General features: G+C 41.7%; 1 protein-coding gene across 3 annotated transcripts in view; it reads right to left on the reverse strand.

Annotated features, from left to right (window-relative positions):
- Window positions 1-19489, reverse strand: part of sox6 (SRY-box transcription factor 6) — a 120800-nt gene that overhangs the window by 57212 nt on the left and 44099 nt on the right. For all 3 annotated transcript variants that reach the window (XM_030046868.1, XM_030046876.1, XM_030046860.1), the window contains 3 exons: window positions 17829-17918; window positions 5982-6154; window positions 3967-4035 (listed from right to left, as the gene is read on the reverse strand). In XM_030046868.1, coding sequence (XP_029902728.1) covers window positions 3967-4035; window positions 5982-6154; window positions 17829-17918 — 332 coding nt within the window. The remainder of the gene's footprint in view (window positions 1-3966; window positions 4036-5981; window positions 6155-17828; window positions 17919-19489) is intronic.

A 19489-nucleotide genomic window follows, 5' to 3' on the forward strand; every position in this document is an offset into this window, starting at 1 on the left:
ACAGTACCATGTCTAGAATTTTAGCTACAGCCAATGATAAATGATAATGTTTTGATATGGTGATATTGTTTGTGGAGAAAAATAAATAAATAAATAAAAAAACCCTGAAACTAAACAAAACAAAACAAGAAAAACATTAAAATTGATCCAACAAAATGTCTCTGATTAAAGGTGTCCCCCTGTTTCATCTGGGGAGCTCCTTTCTCTAGCCTGTTTGTGAAGATAAAGTTCACCCTGACCTTTCAGCCAATATTTATTCTCTTGATGTGTGTATGTCTGTGTGGGTTTGTGTGCGCGTGCGTGCAGTACTCGATTGCCTTTGTGCATGCGGATCAGTGTCTGCATGCTTGTGTGTGAGAGTCAAACCGCGGCTCATATCTTAAGCGGCCCATCCTTGAGGAATGCATGGACTGGTGTCGTCCTAACCTGCAGGAATGCTAAAATTTCCACCTGGCCTCTCAAAGAAGGAGGATAGGGCTGCAGACGGTGTTATGTCACTAGGGGTTTCACATAACTTTAAATCGTATGAGAGCCATCATGTCACCATTCCCCTGCCAGGTTTATCAAATCATCTTTTTAGAGATTTGAGTTTAGATATCCACCACAGCACTACACCATGAACTTATTTATCCTGTTTGAAAAGGCAAGGCAAAGAATGAGCCAGACAAAAGAGAGCCCGGAGTCTGATAATTAAAGTGATGCTATTTGGCTGCCATTAGAGGCATAGGAAAGTGGGCGTGATCGTCCGACAGAAAGCCCTAAAAAGTCCAGTCAAATGGTGGTCAGTGTGCCTGACTGATGCTGAGGCTAAATAAATCAGACGCAGAACAAAGTGCTCCTTATCATTTCTTTTTTTTTTTTTTTTAAACCTCCGTTGGGCTGTATAGAGACTCTGAGATGAATAAGTTCTATTATAGAACAAATTTGTTCTCTGGTAATATGTACGTTTAATTGTCACATGCTTCTTATAAAATCCTGAATGGTGTTTCGAATTTTCAACTAAATCAACTCAGAGTTAATCCCCTCCTGGGATTGAATTAGTGCCAAGATGATTTCAACAACGAGGACAGACTGAAGGAATACAAACACACGGAGGGAAAAACACACAAAGCCTTGAGCTTTAACTTTTGATAAGCTCCTAACACCGCAATCAAAACATCTGCTATCTTAAAACAAGTGACATTGTAATCCCGAAGGACAAAGACTAAATCTCTCTCTCCCTGTTGTAAGTATGATGAGAAAGGATGAAAAGAGAGATGGCCATTCAAAAGGGAGACTTGATTAAACTGCACGCTGCCTCGCTGCAAACCTCTCTAACTAAACCTCTGTAACCGCACTCTTCTCCAGATCCCCTTCAACGCTCATGCAAAGAAGCCCCCTTGTAAGCTCACATATAGCGTGCCAACAAGAGTCTCAAGTTACAGTCCCTGTGGTTTTATTGTTTGGACTCTGACGGTCCGGTTTACAGTGCCCACTGATGTGATCAGTTACATCATCAATATGAGACCTTAGCGAGAGTGGCTTTTTCCCTGAAGCCAAAACAGAAGGACTTTGATGGCTAGTAGGGTCTCCAATAAAGTCTACTGCTCTCCATGCTAACAGCAGGGTAACTCAATCCCCCAACACTGCTTTACCACTTTGCTAAAAGTCTGTGACATTCAGGCTGGAAGCTTGTTTACAGAACTAATTAAGTCAAAGCTGTTATATATTAAAGGGGCCAGGGCATTTTTTAAGAGGCAGCAGTAATGAAAACAGAGTGGCAAAAAGATGCTTCACTAACTTGCCCCGGCCTCTCTTTGCTTCTCGAACTTGAGAGGAGTGGCCAGTACCACGTTGGATATTTTGAGGGAACTAGGTCAGGAAGAGAGAAAATGTCATGAAATCAGCATTAAAGGACTTGGTGTGGGATAAACAATGTTGAACATGATCAAACTGATTTGAGGCAGTGAGAGTAATCCATGTTGTTTGTCCTCTGGTGGGCTGCTCCTAATAGTGGTCTGTCTGCTGCTGAGTGCAGGCGGCAGAGACTGATGGGGTGGCGGAGCAGATGGTCTGAACATGGGATTCTTTTGTTTAATTGTGGATGTGGTGTTTTTATCAGGGCAGATCAGTGGCTCGGGGTCTGGTCAGGGGAGATGCTGCCTAACTTGGCTGCATGAGCAACAGCTTCACTTGTATCTCTGTTCAAGTGTTTGAAAAGGATCTATACATATTTAGAAGTGCATTCCCATACACACTCGACTCCCCTCCCCCACCATCACCACTTTCTCTCAAAACTATGTATCAAGGGGAATTTCCAGGTATCATTTTCCTTTAACTTTGAGATGAAAGTAGGGGCCACTAAAAGTTAGATGCATTAAGGCTCTGTGTGCTCAATGAGCATAAGTTAAGAGCCCTCCATGATATGAGTGATACTGGGCCCTTAGTAGTGCATAAGGTACTTCATTTTAGAGTGTTTTCTAGAGAGAGTGTCATGCTCTATGCTCCTCTTTAGCAGAGTGCGATATGGAGTCATTTTTCCAATAGGCTGTCCACTGTTAAAGTGAAAGGTCCCATCCAGTGGCTGCTCAAGAGCATGTTGACAGTGAGGCCTTTCTCTTGGAAAGTGCCCTTGAAAGAGGGATTTTTAATGTCCTAGCAGTAAATCCTGCTGTTGCTGTGTAAGTCCAAGGGGTTTGCTTTTCCTCCGCACATCATAGGAACAACAGACTGAGTTCTGTCGGGCTACGACAGAAAAGGACAGCAGGGAACCCCGACAGTGATGCTGAAAAGGAGGAATTGATCTTCACTGAGAGGAATGGTAGGGATACATGCTGCAACTTTTGGGGAGATTCTGATGGGCCCAGGAACCTGTTGTTGCCAAAAACACTTTTGATGTGATTTTTGAACCTCATCAATTTTTTTTTGTGCTTTGTTGCTACATTTTGCTATCTACAATGCTCTAAAATTGCCACGTTTTGCCACACATAGAGCTGAAAATTAGCCCGTGTGTGATGTTGTATTTAGAGGAGAAGACGGGGAGTTGCCTAAAAGAACAAGCAGAGTGTAGGGGGTGAATGGAGAAGGATGTGCCTGACACCATGCACACCCACAGGATAACCTTGGCTTCCCTCAGACAGCAAGGCCTACAACCTTGACCACAGCCAGTGACCAACCCTGGATTACTCTGTACAATCTGGCCATGTCCAACAACACACTGCCTGGGTGGTCCTTCACCTCACCACTCTGCACTGCGCCACACAAGGCACACAAACACAGGCACGCATATGAAGACACACACTCCCACATAGCTTCTTCCATTGTGGCTGCCTCACAGAAATAATGTGGATATTTGCAACTGCATATAAAAGTGTAGCATCACCTTGTGGGACATCGATAGGGAATAGTATTTGAAACTAGAAAATAAAACAATAATTAACAATGGCAGCTGTGCAGCGTAATCGCACTAAGTTTCACTCTCTCCGGTGCTGTGTGAAAGCATGCCACGTAGCTCTTCTGGGACAGGCTCGTTTCAGAGGCATTTACCAGCCTCTTTCATGTCCCCCACCTCCAGGCTCTTCTCCATCAACAGGACTCATTAGCTGTTGTTACTTTCCTCCTTTTTTTTGTCTTTGTTCATTAAGATGTGCTAATTATTCTCCTCCATATTTTAAAGCCCCTCCAATTACCAACAGCCAATTAACATTTGATGAGAGTGATGAATGTAAGAGAGTGACACAAAAATTAAAATAAAGACGCCAAACCCAAATCGCATGAAAGGTAAAAAATAGGGGAAAAGATGAGACGAAAAGCCTTTCTCACAGAAGGAAACACTGACATCTTTAATGTAAGATGGATGCACATTTGGCTCATGATGACAGTTGTGGTGCACCAGCTAGAGACATGACGGAGTAAATGAGGGGGGCGTTAAAACGAGAGATGTAAGCCACCAAGTGTTAGGAGGACAGCAGGAACTTATTTACTGACCTGGATCTGCTGCTGGAGGAGGTTGATTTTGTGCTGCTGCTGCAGAAGTTGCTGCTGTTGTCTCGCAATCTGGTTGGAAACAGAAGTACAAATTATTAGGAAATTATTTTATTTCATGCTACACATCATGATATAGTAAATGTCATTTACACTGTACTACAGCATACCTTGAGTATGCATACAGTATGTCAAGAGATGGTGAAAATATCAGAGATAAAACTAATGATTATTTTCAACAACATTAATCTGTCAATTATTTGCTCGATTAATCGATGGGCTGTTCCACAAAGTGTCATATATTGCTGAAAAACGTTGATCACAATTTCCCATATCCCAAGGTGACGTCCTCAAACGCTTCATTTTGTCCTGACAAACAGTTCACAACCCAAGGACATTTAGTTTACCATCATAGAGGACTAAAGAAACCAGAATATATTCACATTTGAGAAATTTTCTTCTTAAAAATTACTCAAAACAATTAAACTATTATCAAAACAGCTAGTGATTAATTTAATAGTTGATAAAGGATTGCTCCATAAAATATTATAGCAAAGTATCAGATCACCAAGGGAGAATTTTATTGCATTATTGTTTTTGTTTTTTGCAGCATATTTTCCATAGACTTCAAACCAAACAGCTGCAAAATGTGACAAAAACCCACACATGTTCAGTTTTCTAAATGATGAGCCGTACCGTCACAATGGGCAGTGAACTGGTTCTCGAGTATAAATGATAAATTCAGGATAGATGATCGTAGTTATGATTGGGAGCTAACTGGTGCGGGCAGGCTATGGCTCTGTGTGATCCCTGCTGCCCTGAGCAGAACGGCGACGAGCCGCCATCCCACCATCTATCCCACCCCGGCAGTCCCTCCGTCTACATGCACACTTCATTGAGCATGACAACCTAGTTTTAAGTGTCATTTAATTTTCATTTTTAAATATAATTACGAAGTGTTCACTGTAAGATACCGGTCGTCTGCAAATGTGTCAGGATTAATTTGTGCTGGCTGCCTCACGAGTGTCAACAGTTAATTACTGTGTTGTATCTTGATGGCTTGATGACATTCGAGCTCTCAGTGGGCTCTATCTCCTCTCTCTCCTCCCTCTCTGTCTGCCTCATTTTCCTCGTATTCTTTCATTTTAAATATGACCAAATAATAAAATATCTTATATTATGACCGAGTTGAGTGTAGTTTGCAAATGAATGGCATTGATTGAAAAAGAAATCAATACTGTTAATGTATTATTAGTGTACTATGACCAAATGCATCACTCCAAAGTATATGGTCTATCTCTTCATTTAACACAAGACGGTCTGAGAGTGTGCCGGGAAAACTCTGAGTGAACTCCTCGCTGATAATTGACTCATAGCCATTAGGGTGGCTGGTGATAATAAAAGTGTCGCCCGTGTGGATAGTTTGCGTCCTTATTTCTTCACAGACATTAACACACTTCATGGCCTCTGCTAATTTGCTGATTTGTACAATATGGCTCATTGGCCTGATTTGTGCTGCAAATCTAATGCCAGGCTTGTTCTAACAGGAGCCGATTTATAAGATATAGAGGACTTCCGTGTTTAATATAACGTTTAATTCACACATTCACTCACATTTGTTAGTACAAGTCATAATAACATTTTTGCTACTGCACAGCACAAATGTGGGCGAGAGAGCATGACAGAACTTGGAGGAAAAAAAATCAAAGCTAATGTAGAACATAACCTCTCTTAAATCTAATATTATTCTAAATCTCTACCAAGGAATAAAATTTTACTGGCATATCTAATATGAAATAGAATGTTAAGTGCCAATTTGTGACAGAAGTATTTAAAGGGTTTTATTATAGCGAGGACAGGGGAAATAAAGTAAACAAAATTAACCAGAGAAAATGAGAGAATACAGAGAATACATACAAGAAAGAAAGAAAGACAGAAAGAATGTGTGAGGAGAACAGGGATGCCCCAGGGAAAGAAGTAACACTGCAAATGTGAGAAAGACGCCAGTGAGCAGTTACCTGCTCCTGTTGCTGACGGGCTAACTCCATTTGCTGCCTCTGTTTTTCCATCTGTGAGGCTGCTAGCTTCTTCTGTTCATCATGGGCGGCCAGAAGCTGCTCTCGCAGGCTGATCAGCTGGGTGATCATTGTGGAAAGCTGATGCTCCTTTTCTGCCAGGCTCTCAGGAGTACCTAGTGAGAGAGAAACAGACACAGAGGAAGAGTCAGGAACAAATATGTGTACTGCACAGAGAGAGCAAGTGTGTGTCTATGTGCAAAAGGTATTATAGGAAGCACTAGACACTAGACTCGGACTTTTTAAGAATGACCTATTGTACTGAACACAAAAAACAGTTCGAAGTAAGCCAGACTGGCAGCAGCCAACTGCAGTGACTTTATTCGAAATGTTAAGGTCACAGCCTGAAGTTGTCTGTTTTTCTGTAGCTGGTGCTCACAGCTTTCAGTGTGAGAGCGAGAATGGAAAGGAATTGTTCCCGGCAAATGGACAAAGAGCTGTGGGGAGCTGTCAGACTGAGGTGGCAGCCTATGTCTGACTATCAGGGACGAATACAAAGAATGTGTTGAGAGTTGCAGCCTTTCCAGTGAGCTAAAATTTATAAAGTTGTCAGTATATGGCAGTTCCAGCAACACACCGTAGGAGGAGGAAGTCCATCAGCCACTGAGACTTCAACTGAAAGGGTGCACTGATTTTCAGTATGCCCCTAAAATCATTATTATTTAAATGAAAAGTAAGATTTGTGTCATAATGAGCAACATCAAAGAGGACAATCTTAAAGGACCATGCCAGTGATTTTGAATGTTTGGCCCGTTCACCACAATTGACCCACATTTTACATTGCAACAAACCATTTTGCAAATCATGCAGGGGTACTGAAGATTTCGCAACATATATCAAAATAAAATTCCCCCAATTTTTTAAATGTGAATTTTTGGTTGAAACATCCACTTTGCAACGTTCTGCTTCTGCGGCTAACAAAGTTGTTGCCAATCCTAAACCACAGGACTGATAATTGGCTGTGTAAAGCAAACGTTTCCCCGGGAACTATTTTCTGGCTGAGGGACCATTTCACTCGCCCAATTTCAGGCAATTCAAGTCAAAACACAAACAGTGCTTCTGTTTTTAGTAAAGTGAATATGGACGACTTTATTACCATGATGGAGTGCTCGTGTGAAGAAAGGCTGAAGTCTCTGAAAGTTAATTTTCATATCGTAGTGGAATGAATGGAAACCAATGGCTGGATAAAAGGTAGGAAAAATTATGTCGCAGTTCTATAATATGACTGCTTGATTTGGGAGAAATATTAGCAGAAATGTTAAATATTTACTTTTTGTAGATATTACAGTAAACATGCAAAATCACTGGTATGGTCCTTAAAAATGTCTCTGTGTTGTTACTGATTGCTTTGTCAATTCCAGTCATCACATAAGCATTCTTGAAAAAAAAAAAAAAAAAAAAATAGCAAAGCCAGACCAAGGTACCAGCATGAAGACCAATAGGTTTATCCCTCTCTCTCCAGTCACATGTCCTCACTGTGTGTGATGGAGAGAGCAGCTCCACTGCACTGCTCTCTCCCTCCTCCTAATCAATGCTAAGTGATCCTCCCATTGACTTACACAGCCAACATAATTGCCAGTGAGAGGCTAGACAGTAACTCACTCTCCTCCCACTGCACTCCTGTGTGACAAGCTGATCTGGGAGAACATACGAAAAAAGAGATGGGAAAAATGACAGAGGAGAGAGATGGAGGGAAGGAGAGAGAGAGAGAGAGGGGAGAGTGAGAAGGATAAAAGGATAGAGAGCAAGATAACAGTACAGTGAAGTCTGGCCTGGGGCCAGCAGGAGGTGAATTCTTTCCTGGGTGTCTTCCTCTCTCCTCTGGCCACATCTGTCTTGAGTTTCTCCCAGAGCTCCCAGGGGCCCTCTCCACTCAAACTATTTTAATTTGACTAAACACCTGATTTATTTTATCTCTCCGATGAGGAAGGCCGTTTGTCTTAATAGGGCCTGTCAACCTCCAGAACCCATTCAGGGCAATTTACTGGCAGGCTTGTCTGAACCTCAGCTCGCCTCGCTCTGCCTCCGCTGCCTGCTGCAATGGAAGAGAGCTGCAATTCTCCATTTATCCTCCTAACGAAAAAAAGCACCTAAAAGCAGCTATTCATTGAGCTTGCGTGCGGTTTCCAAGGGCTGAATTGACTTCTTATTCACCCGACTACACTTGTTGTGAATGGCTTATCTGTAAAATTGATACATTCAACATCAATTTTATTAACCTTTGGCTGTGTCCATGAAGGAGCTGCATTTTACAGGTCACCAGCAAGATACATCAGTTGAAGGCACAATCACAGATTACACAGCTATCAATACGGCAGTGTGAAGAAGAAAGAAGAGGATGAAAGAAAGAAGGAAGGAAGGAAAAAAGGAGAGAAAGACAGAAAGAAAGAAAAAGAAAAGAAAAAGTGAGATAGAAATTAAAGAGAATGACGATACTACGGAGGCGCCACTACTTCTCCTCTCAGGGCGGTGGGGTGAAGATAAGGGCCATCAGGCCCCCAGGCTGGCACTGACGTCCTTGAGCAGGGAACCAAACATCTGGACTCAATGATGGCCTCTCAGCCTCCCTGCTTACACATGTCTGATGGCCACTCACTAGTTTAGGAGTGAATGTCAACACTGTAAAAACTACTTTAAATGGCAAAAATAGACACCCGTGTACAGTATATACAAGGCGCGTGTGTGTATGCATGTGTGTGTCCTTACATCCAGGAGCAGATTGGTGCTCGGAGGGACCCAGTGGGCTAGTCCAGGGGCCATGTGTGGGGAGTGCAGGCCTGCCCGAACACTAAGAGAATACTAACAGAGGGCCCATTGTTTTGATGTTGGGCTGCATTGTGGGAAGCCCAGACTGCCCCCTGCACTGAGAAAATGGCAAGTCGGTTCTTCCCTCTTTACTTTCTCATCTTTAATCTTTCACACTCCCCCAACACAAACCAGCACCAGGACATTTTGGAAAAACTAAAAAATGCTGCAACTTGAATAGCGATTCATGGTTACACTGAAAAAGAACAGTTGAATACTCGACTCTAGACAACAGTAAGTGTGTAAGCACGGCTGGAGACTTTCATTTCTTTAAGATCTGACCACAAATCTGCTGAGCATCCTTAGTGCAAAATCACGCACATATGTTTTTTGTTGGCTGGTTCAGTGTAAAAATCTCTTTCTTCCTGCTCTAAATTATGGATCAGCTTTAAAATGCAGATAAAACTTTTATTGGGCGGCGCAGAAGAAGAGAGCCGTGGTCTGTCTCTGACCATCCTGCTGACAAAGAGGCAGTTTCCTGCATATTGCATGGCCCTTAACAGCAGTGGGGCTGGGGTCTGCCCGTTAACGTGTCTCTTCACATCTCGCTTCCGATGGCAGACAGACAGCCCAGAGATGCCTTGGTGCTACATAAACCCCAGCAGCCTGCACAGATCTAACATGTTGTGACATCCTCCTGTTAGAGGAATGAGGCTCAGTAGGACAATAGTAGACTGACACAGCAGCCTGTTAGGCTCAAAGGGTCCCAGGAGGGAGCGGTCAAGCTGGGTCGACACCGTCCAGTTTTCTTCTCAGGCCACCATGTTAACCGCAGAGATGCTGGATTGACACATGGGACGGGGAAGAAGCTGTGTTGTTCAGTTTCAGTCCATTCAGCATTCACCTTTTGAGATTCCTGCCTCTTTTAAACGTCACAAAGTAGGGCAGAAAACATCAACGGGTGACTAAATAAATGATAAGAGGAAAACAAGCAGAGCCATGGTTGCTTGGGGAGGGATGGGGGTATTTGAGCCTTGGGGTCTTTGGATAAAAGGCACTTTGTAGGGGTGCGATTTGTTCTGTCCAATACCCACATCTCCCTCTCTCTTGGCTCCCTCCTCTCTGCTCTAATCAAGCAGTCTCTAATTTGGGTTCCAAGTCCAGTACCGGGGAAAAAGAAGGAGGCTTGTTACTTTGAAGAGTCCCGAGTGAATAACACAGATAAAAGATTCAGGCACAAAAAAAGAAGAAAAGAGAGGGAGGGCGAGGGTGAAAAGGGGGGAAATCACAAGGCACCCTATTCTCTTCCCTTCCTTTGGTTAGGACAGCTGAGCCATTATGACTACATCTGAATGACTTTTTTAGCACCAGTACACTGGAATTTCTTTGTCTCTCTATCAGTCAGCTATTGTGGATGCTTCCATATGCTGCAAGCCCATCCTGAGTAAATGAAGACTTGTCTAAATGCTGCGATTGTGCCGGGCCGTATCCGTACACAGACCGCACATAGCTAGAATGCCTTGCATGCTGAAGCTCTCTCTCTCACTTTCTCTCTCACTTTCTCTCTCTCTCTCTCACTCTCTGTGTGTATGCAGAAATGGGTGTGTACTAATTTGTGTTGTGAGCTACTCCAAAATGATAAAAGGTACATGCCCTGGCTGAATGCACTTGTGTGTTCAGCGTAGTGCAGGATTTATAACACTAATGTGAACTCTGTGGTCATCGGACCCATGTACATTTTTCCTCTGGAAAACACAAAGAACCAATTTAATAACTGCTTATGGCATCAATTGATACTTTCTTAAGTGCTCAAATTGAGGAATTTCAGACCACAGCCTAAAACCAGAAAATCACTCCAACAAAAAGCATGAAACATGAGCCATTTGTGACACCAAATTCCACTTTATAATGTTTAATATGACTAAGACATGTCATCCCCACAGTCTAAATAATCAGTTACATTCAGCAGCTGACTGGCAGCAACCCAAGTTTAAGGGAAAAATGAATAACAAAACCTATTTTATGGGATTCCTTTTGCTTTCAGCTGGTATACACACTTGCTCAGCAATGCTACGAGGCCATATGTGTTTCCAGTAATATGGCGTTAAAGTGTCTCCATGTCCCACAACCAAGACAATATGAGCAACAGCTGTTTCACCTGGCTTGCTGCCCCTGCCATGATATAAAAGCTGTTAATCTTGCCAATAAAACACCATTAACAAGCATGAGCAAGGACTCACTAGCACATGTCACCCACTGGCAGCTCTGACTCTCAATACTTCAGCTTTTCTATGCAGGATAAACATAAGCGCTACTTCAATTTGTGCAACTACCCATTCACAATAAAAAAAAAAAAAAAGAAGCCTGAACCTGTCAAGTTTTTTAAAATGACTTATAATTCTGTGCTTGAGACTCTGAAAAGCAAGTTACTATTTGCACATACTGTTGATAGCACACCATTATTACCATGTACAAGACTTTGTAGGCACATTTAAGTACATTTACTGTACACATTTGTATGTGTGTATTTGTATGTATTGGATGTGATTTTTAAAAGATACCATTACAGAATGAAACTGCTTTTAATGGTTCTACAAAAATATTTTTCCAGAAATATTCTGATTGACATGTAGAGAGGTCATTAATAAAAGCACACTTCATCTACTACAGGTCTGCTGTTCATGCTGAACACTGATGGAGACTAATACTTTGATGATAGAGGAAGCATCACTCTTCAGTATAATTATGCTAATGTGAAAGCTGCAGCACTTCACTGTCTATCCATGACATTGGACAAGGTACTTCATCAAAGCCAAGAAAGAGGCTCGACCTGAACATATTACTCCACAGGGAAAACCAGGAACCCTGAAACTCACACTGAGGGAAAGACAAAAAAAAAAAAAAAAAAAACATCAGCACACAAACTTAAATTTCTGTTCTGTTAGTAGAAGAGAATATAATTCTTTGAATATATGTATATGTATAAGACATTGCGGGAAAACACAGAGATCTCTACACCATAGAGAACAGCTCAGGTATAGCAGACAGTATAAAGCAAAGATCACCACACTGATACAAAGTACATTTCAAATTACTCCATTCATCTCTTATAGCCTTTATGACAATGGGTTTGATCCCTATGCCCTATAATATATAAACAGCAAACACCAGACAACCTTCAAGATCTCACACCAGTCTCACTGAAAGCTTAAAGCCCGAGAGAATGATCAAGGAAACAGCTTAGTCTTTAAACCTTGAAAGGGAATTAAGTTAGAAGTTATTTTATTCTTTCCACAGAACATTTATTCACAGGTGTAACCTATACAGGTGATAATGAAAGCAGTATCTGCATGTTTAGTTGAATCTTTCAGACTGTCTGTCTCTCTTAGGTACATCAGTTGTGCTTGTGTTTTTATCTGGGGTGACCAGTGCCGGAGTGAAATCGCTGAGCAGATAGCGAGAACGGCTGAAACAGCTACCTGTATTCAAAAGATACATCAAAATAAAATGGCTGCTTATACACCAGCCTGATCCGTTAATCCCTTGAACTCTTTCCCTCAAAGTTCCCCTTGAGTAACATCAAAGCAAGAAAACTACATTTTATTTTTCATATTGCATGGCAACGTCACATAAGTATTCTGTTATATTCTATTGCAGAACGAGGCTACTGGAGCATACGGGTCATGTTAGATATATTTTACCAGGCACAAAATATGCGGGTATTTGCAGGAAAAACACACATCCAGTGTTAACTATAGGTGCAGGAGTGAAGCGGCAATGCAAAACCATTCCACACTATGTCTGTAGCTCCAAAAGAGGATTGATTACCACCAAAATGTGACGTTTTGAGCCGTAGCTCCAATTCAAACCCATTGTTTTATGGCTGCAGCATTACATCCCTAGAAAATATCTAGATGTCTTGTGCATCATTTAGTACACATTTTCCTTTAATTCTGCAGGACATGTTTGGTATCTTTGGAAAACTTGAGATCTGCCCTAGAATTTGAAATAAATTCCTGAAGGAGGTGTGAATAAAGCTCGGCCATGGAGCACACATTTGAAATGATGTACCTATCAATGAGAGTGGCAGGGCTGAAGAGGTTTAAAGTTTGTACGGTCATTATGGCTAAGCAGAGATCATCCACACCGTGATTTTTTAAGCTTTATGAATATAATCTCGGAGCGGTACATAGTAAAGGAGCAATATCTCAGCATGGCAGGAGAGCACCTTGAGTTTAAGGTGAAGATGTGAACGTGAATGTGCTAACCTATAGGCTACCCTTGCGTGTTACACGGCAGCAAAGATGTAATTCGCTTTGCAGAGGGAAAGGTGACGAATACTTTGGGGGAGAAAGTCCTCATGAAAATAAAGCTTTGTAAATGCTCTTCATTCTCTTGACATCAAAATCGATCATCGTGCAACTGTAAGACAGATTACACAATCGGTAAACATCAGTAAAACGCAACAGAAAAAACATCAAAATGTGATACAAAATAAATAAAAAATAGAAATCTCTCTCTCTCTTTCTCACACACACACACACACACACACACACACACCCGTGCGCACACACACAGGCACAAAGGTGCTCCTCTCTTCCTTTCTGTTGCCATTGCCACAAGCTAAATTCCTCAATTCATTAGAGGAGAAAAACACACAGTCCAACACTTTCATACATTCATCTGGCAAATGTGGCCCGAAGAATAATGATTTACTGTGGCTCATATTTCACCTGAGTGCACAGGGCAAACAGTTGACTGAAGTGTTGGGGAGAAAACGCTAACTGAGGCACTTTTGAGCAGAGCAACTGGACAGATACAGTTTTGTGTTGTTTGTTTGTGTGTATATGTGTGTGTGTGTGTGTGTGTGTGTGTGTGGTGTGACAGAGAGTTTCTTGTGTATATTTGGGAGTACATGCAATGGGCTCAGAGGTTTCCCTCCTATTCAAACAATTTCTCAAACATGCCTCTAAATTCCCAAACTCGTAAAAATGCAACAATGAATTCGCTTTTTTATATTATTATTTTAATTAGAATATTCAAATATTCCTATTATACATATATATCCATCTAGGTATCAGTCTCCTGTAATAAATCTAGAAACACAAAACATATATCTATGTTTTAAAAGTTTACAGTCAAATACCAGGCACCTTTAACATGCATTCTGCTGAACGTTTTTCTATTGATCTCGATACGCGAAACAGCTCAGTGTTACTGAGCTGAACATACACAGATATTGTGCTGTATCTGTCCAGTGGGATCAGCTCCCTACTTTATTGAAGCCATTAAGAATAAAGCTAAATTTTAAATTGAATAATCGTGTTTTGAAGCAAACCCAGATGGCTGAACAATATGGTCTCTGTGCTCACACAGTAGACTCCTTTCTGTCAGTGCAAGGGTAAAGCCGGCCCAGGTAGGGCCAGCATCAAATCAGTCTCAGCTGCCGCCCTGCCCTGCCCCGTGCTCTCCTCCTAAAGAGCTTCCACTTATCTGCCTGCCACAGGACCGTCTGTGTGCGCCCTGCCACTGTCATGTACACACCATTCTCAAATTGATTATCAGAGTGCAAGAGCCCCAATTTTTGTGCTTCAGAATTCAAGCGACCATTTCAACGCAAATGTACAATGTTAAGCTTCTTTAAAAAAAAAAAAAAAAAAAAAATCCAAGAAAATGAATGCAGTTTGTGTTCCTATTTAGCAACTACATTTTTTCCTTCAGTTTGAGTAAATGCATGCTTTTTTCCCCCCTCTCATGGGGGGCTGGGACGCTGGCCCTCTACTGGGAAACTTAAACAGCTCTGTTGACTATGAAGCCTAAAGAGCCTGAGCACCACGGCACAGAGCAAGCCTATTTTTCATATGACTCTATATGATTATTAAAGACGGGTGGTACAATTATCAAAACAAATCATACATGTATATATAAAAATATCTTGCTGTCATTTTATAATGTCCTTGCATGTACAGCAACCTTCAGGATCCCAAAACACAGCATACGTACATGTGTGAAATATGGAGGTGATTTTTTTTTTTCAGACAACGAGTGAGTGACATAATTAAAAATGTCAAGACTAAGCAGCTATGTTTAAAATCTCTCTCTCTCTCTCTCTCCCTCTCTCTCTCCCTCTCTCTCTCTCTCTCTCTCTCTCCCTCAAACTCCTCCCTCCACCTTACTGCCTATTATCTGCTACTTTCTGTGGTTTGGAGCCCTTCCAACCGGCCTCCCTTTCTTGCTTTGTGGTTTTGTTCGGGAGATTTCATCTCCCTCCTTACCATTCCTCTAGATTGACAGCTAAGCTCAGGTATGAAAACAAACAGTTACCTCTGGAATCGGCTGGTGAAAAGAAATCCGCCACTAATGCTCCTTCTCAACCCCCCCAACCCCCCTTTTTTTTGGCCTGCCCATGCTGATGCTAAGCCCCAACAGCATACAAGAAAGACCGATGAAGATTTGAAATCATTAACCCTTAATAACCCCGTTCCCTGTGTCTCACTTAAGCACCCCGCCTTTACTGGATTATGCTGCTTGTTTCAACTCAGTAGAACCTTTAAAAAAAAAAAAAAAAAAAGTCTTCACCTCTGGTTCACCACATTTCATAGCTGAAACCCACATGACAGTACGTTATAATTATGGAAGTGTCGTCTCAAAGAGGAAAATGATTGGTTCGGTTAGCAGACCTTGCAAAACAAATCTCTGATGCTCTTGATAGCATTGTTTTGTTTACTGTACTTGCATGTTCAACACAAGAGGATAAAGTATTCTGGGCATGTTTGAACACAATTGCAATAAAAGAATGTCTTTCCTTTCACGGGTAAAGCCCCAGGTCAAATTGTGTCACACCTATTGTTTTTTTTTTTCTTCTTCTTCGTCTTCTTTTCTTTCTAAGAGAGAGAGAATGATATTTCCTTGCCCGTTTGCACCCGCCAGATTCCACCACTTGACTCTGCAGTGACACATTTGCACATCTTGAAAGCTTTCCAAAGTAGCTGGTAATAAACATAAGGTATTTCAGATTGTATTGCCATTAATAGAAACGCATTTTATGTAATAACTGAAGGAGTCAACCACGACCCCCCCAAAAAAACATGTTTTACATCTCTGTTTAAGGTAACTAAGAGTAGTTTTTGTTTGTTGTTTGTCTGTTTTGATGGAACAATGTCACAAGGTAGTCTGTAAAGTACACAATATAATTGGCTGTGGATTCAGTGAGCAATGAGCACAGAACATGCAAGGCCACTCTGCCAGTAGGTTGCCTTTATCTGTATGTCAGCCTTTATCCTCTACTTTCTTTCATTCATTTAAACCTACAGGCATGTTTGCCCTTTATACTGATTTTAACCTAACAATTAATGGATCCTCTGATTCATCATAACACTTTAGATCTTAATCATAAGGTGTTTTCTGCTTGGTACCTTTGTTTGTGTTTTAATTAGGCGGACCTTGTGCGTCTCCAACCCTGGGCTTCTTTTTAATTGCCCGTATTTACATCAGGCAGACATCAAACGCAGAGAGAGAGAGACATTTGTAAGGGGGAGCACAAAGCAGCCCTTTGAAATGTCTACAGTCATATGAAATAGCATGCTAATTAAAAATCTAAGGCTGCCAGTGTGATAGGAGAAGCATTTATATTGGTAACTGTGGCGTATAGACTGTGTCTCCATGCGCATTAACAGACAGAGGCCATAGTGTGTATTATCAGACTCCCTACCTGTTTACAGACCACCAAGTAACCTTACCGTTCCTATTCATCAAACAGAAGAAATGCCCTGTAATTTAATAGACCTGCTTTCAAAAGGCTAAATCATTTTAAACATTTTATCCACTGCACTTTGATCTACAGTGGCATACACTAGGGCAGGTACAATGAATCTAGTTTACCAAGCGATGATTTATCCTTCAGTTCATTAAGGTTATTGCCAATGAATATACTTATTAGAACATTCTACAGCTTTTTTTCTTTTCCCAGCACATGGTGAAAGTGTAATTCAATAATTAAAACCAAAGGCCAATATTATTCATGTATGACAACCATGTGTAATAAAGGGAGACATTTAAGTGCATGATCAAAAATTAGCCCGCACACCAGCAGAATGAGCTCTTTTTATAGGTACCTGTGAGAAGTCTTCATGAATTAAGAAAACAACCACTGAACGTTTTTTACTTTATTTCTATTTTTTAATTGAACCTGGATTATATTGAGAATACATGGAATTAGCATCATTTGGACGCTAGCAGAGAGATAAAAACGAGAGGCAGGAAGCGGTGTGATTGAGGGAATCATTAAGGGAGACTGCAGGAGCCAGTGGCAGCCTGGTGTTATCAACCAGCTGCTATTGTGCTGTCCTGCGCTGTGTAAACACTCAAGCTCTCAGTAACAGTCAGTGCTAAGGACTGGAGGCAGCAGCCCAGCCCATTCTAGGCCCACCTTCCCCCTGTCATAAACACAGATTTTGGGGGAGTGCTTAGCTGCGCCCTGCCATGCTGCACTTGATACGCTGCACAGGGCGTTCACCGCTGGAGTTGAGACATTCCACTCAACCGCGGGCTCGTTGAGGAGAAGACTCTGTGCATCTCTGCACCCTCTCCTCTCCTCTCCGAGCCACCTCTCCCTTCTCATCTCAACCATGCTCTGTTCCCATCAAGTACGCTTTGGCTTTCAAACTGTGCTCAACAATCACCCGAGCGGCATGAACACACTACATGAGTCAAAGCCAGTGTGGAGCAGGCCATCTGAAGGGACAACAATTGTCTCAAGCAGTAAACCACTGAACAAGCGCAGAAAACCTCAGAATAGGTCTGAACTGGCTGGAATTTTGAAGACAGGGCTTTGGACAGACGAAAGCATTCCAGTGAAAGATAAGGGAGGAGAGAAATGAATGGAGGAGGGCAGCCAAAGGCCTTTGTTTTATTTCACTGTACAAGGCAGTTTCTGAGATTACGCATAGATTATGTATTGCTGATAAGAATGAGAGACTTGTTAACATGACTTCAGGTTGTGTTGTAAGGAAGCATTGTGGTTTGGTGCATTTTTGACAAACCTACCTTTTACTTCTCCCAACAGTTCACTGGTGTTCAGCCTCTCCATCTTCTCTTTCCAGTCTTTCGATAAAAGTTTCTCCATGCATGAGGACTCTGAAAAACAAGGATAAGAAAACAAAATCCAGTTTGCTTTTGTTCAGTTATTACATATGTGATTTTTTTTCCAAGTTACTCCAGTATTTTGTGGAAATTACTTCTATATTAAAGAAAGTAAGTGCAACACAAAAGACAGGTATTTTTTCTGCCATCAGTAATGTTGAAGGCACATTAAAAGGAAAGGACCCAGCTTGACAAGTGAGGGATGGGTTTAGGGTGGAGTGAGGAGGGAGGCAGACATTGTGGGGATACTATAAGGGCGGAGACGGACATTAAGGGGGAGGTAAGGAGTGAGACTGGGTACGTCTGAGCGTTCACATAGCTGCCAATGATGAAAACAATTAACATTTGTCCAGCAGACAATGAATCAGTGGAGGAATGGCTGTAATCTGCCATGCTGTCGCTGGGGTGGCTGATAAAGAACACACTGGGCCAGCTGACCCAGGCCTCCGCCATCCCTGCACTGCTTAGGGGTCAGCCTGTTCCCATCAAACACCACCAGCCCCAACAAACCTCTACCCCGCCACCTTGACACACTGTCTCCTTAACAAAACTGTCTCATCTTCACCAGACCAAGACAGCAACTGTTCATCCAGATGAGGCAAAACACGGTACAACACAACTTTCAACGCTCAAATAATGATAGTCTATGAGTAATTATTCAGAACAAGTTTAAAAGAATACTTTGTATCATTACAGTGCTGGCAGTACATGCATATTAACCCTGTTTAACTTCCCTCCATGTTGCCTGCACACAGAGATTCCCACACATTTTGCCTGAAAATGCCCAATGCATTCTTTTTGTTGCAGGTTTTCTACCTTTTGAGCAAAAGGAGAAACCACACCCCTTTTCCTCTGGTCAAGTAGTACCAATTTAAAAAATATTTCTATTATGCATAGACAGCACAGTTTTATGAAAAGACCATTTTTCCATTGGTAGAATACCTCTTTAATGTCTGTACGCTAAATATAAATCTTTCTTGCAGATTTGCAGCATCTTCATAAGGGTCTCATACAATGCCTGAGGATGATATCATTGGCAAAAACTGTGTTTGTTCTCTCTAGAATGAGGCGAAAAGCAAAAACCACACCGAGCACACCAGCCATTACCAGATAGCCCCGGGGCACCATGAGGAATGGTCATCTGTCAATGGATCATTTGTGCACACAGTGCTGGCAACAAAAGGGCACGATTCATAAGCACATTAGTGTTCTGGATGATTTCAGGGAAGTGTTTTTTTCCCCTCAGATTGTAGTTGTCATGTGCTCTTGAGGCAATTGAGCGGTACAGTTTGTAGTCTCAAAACCCGGAAGTGAACCATGCTTTTCTTGGATAGAATTCCACTGCTTTTTTCCCTTGTTAAGTTTTCGAGTTATGCAGAAAATAAGTCTGCATTTAACAAAAGCCTAAGAAAGCTTGATATTTTGTTCTATGCCATATATTACACCTTTTGACATCTCAACCACAGAATTTTAAGCGGTTATGTGCTTTAAAAAATAAAGTTGCTAACAAGTACTCCTGTTCTGCTGCGCCATGTGTTCTGCTCTGTAGCTGTATCTCGTGTTCA

Source organism: Myripristis murdjan, chromosome 3 (genome assembly GCF_902150065.1).
Source record: "Myripristis murdjan chromosome 3, fMyrMur1.1, whole genome shotgun sequence".
In the NCBI taxonomy this organism is placed as follows: Eukaryota; Metazoa; Chordata; class Actinopteri; order Holocentriformes; family Holocentridae; genus Myripristis; species Myripristis murdjan.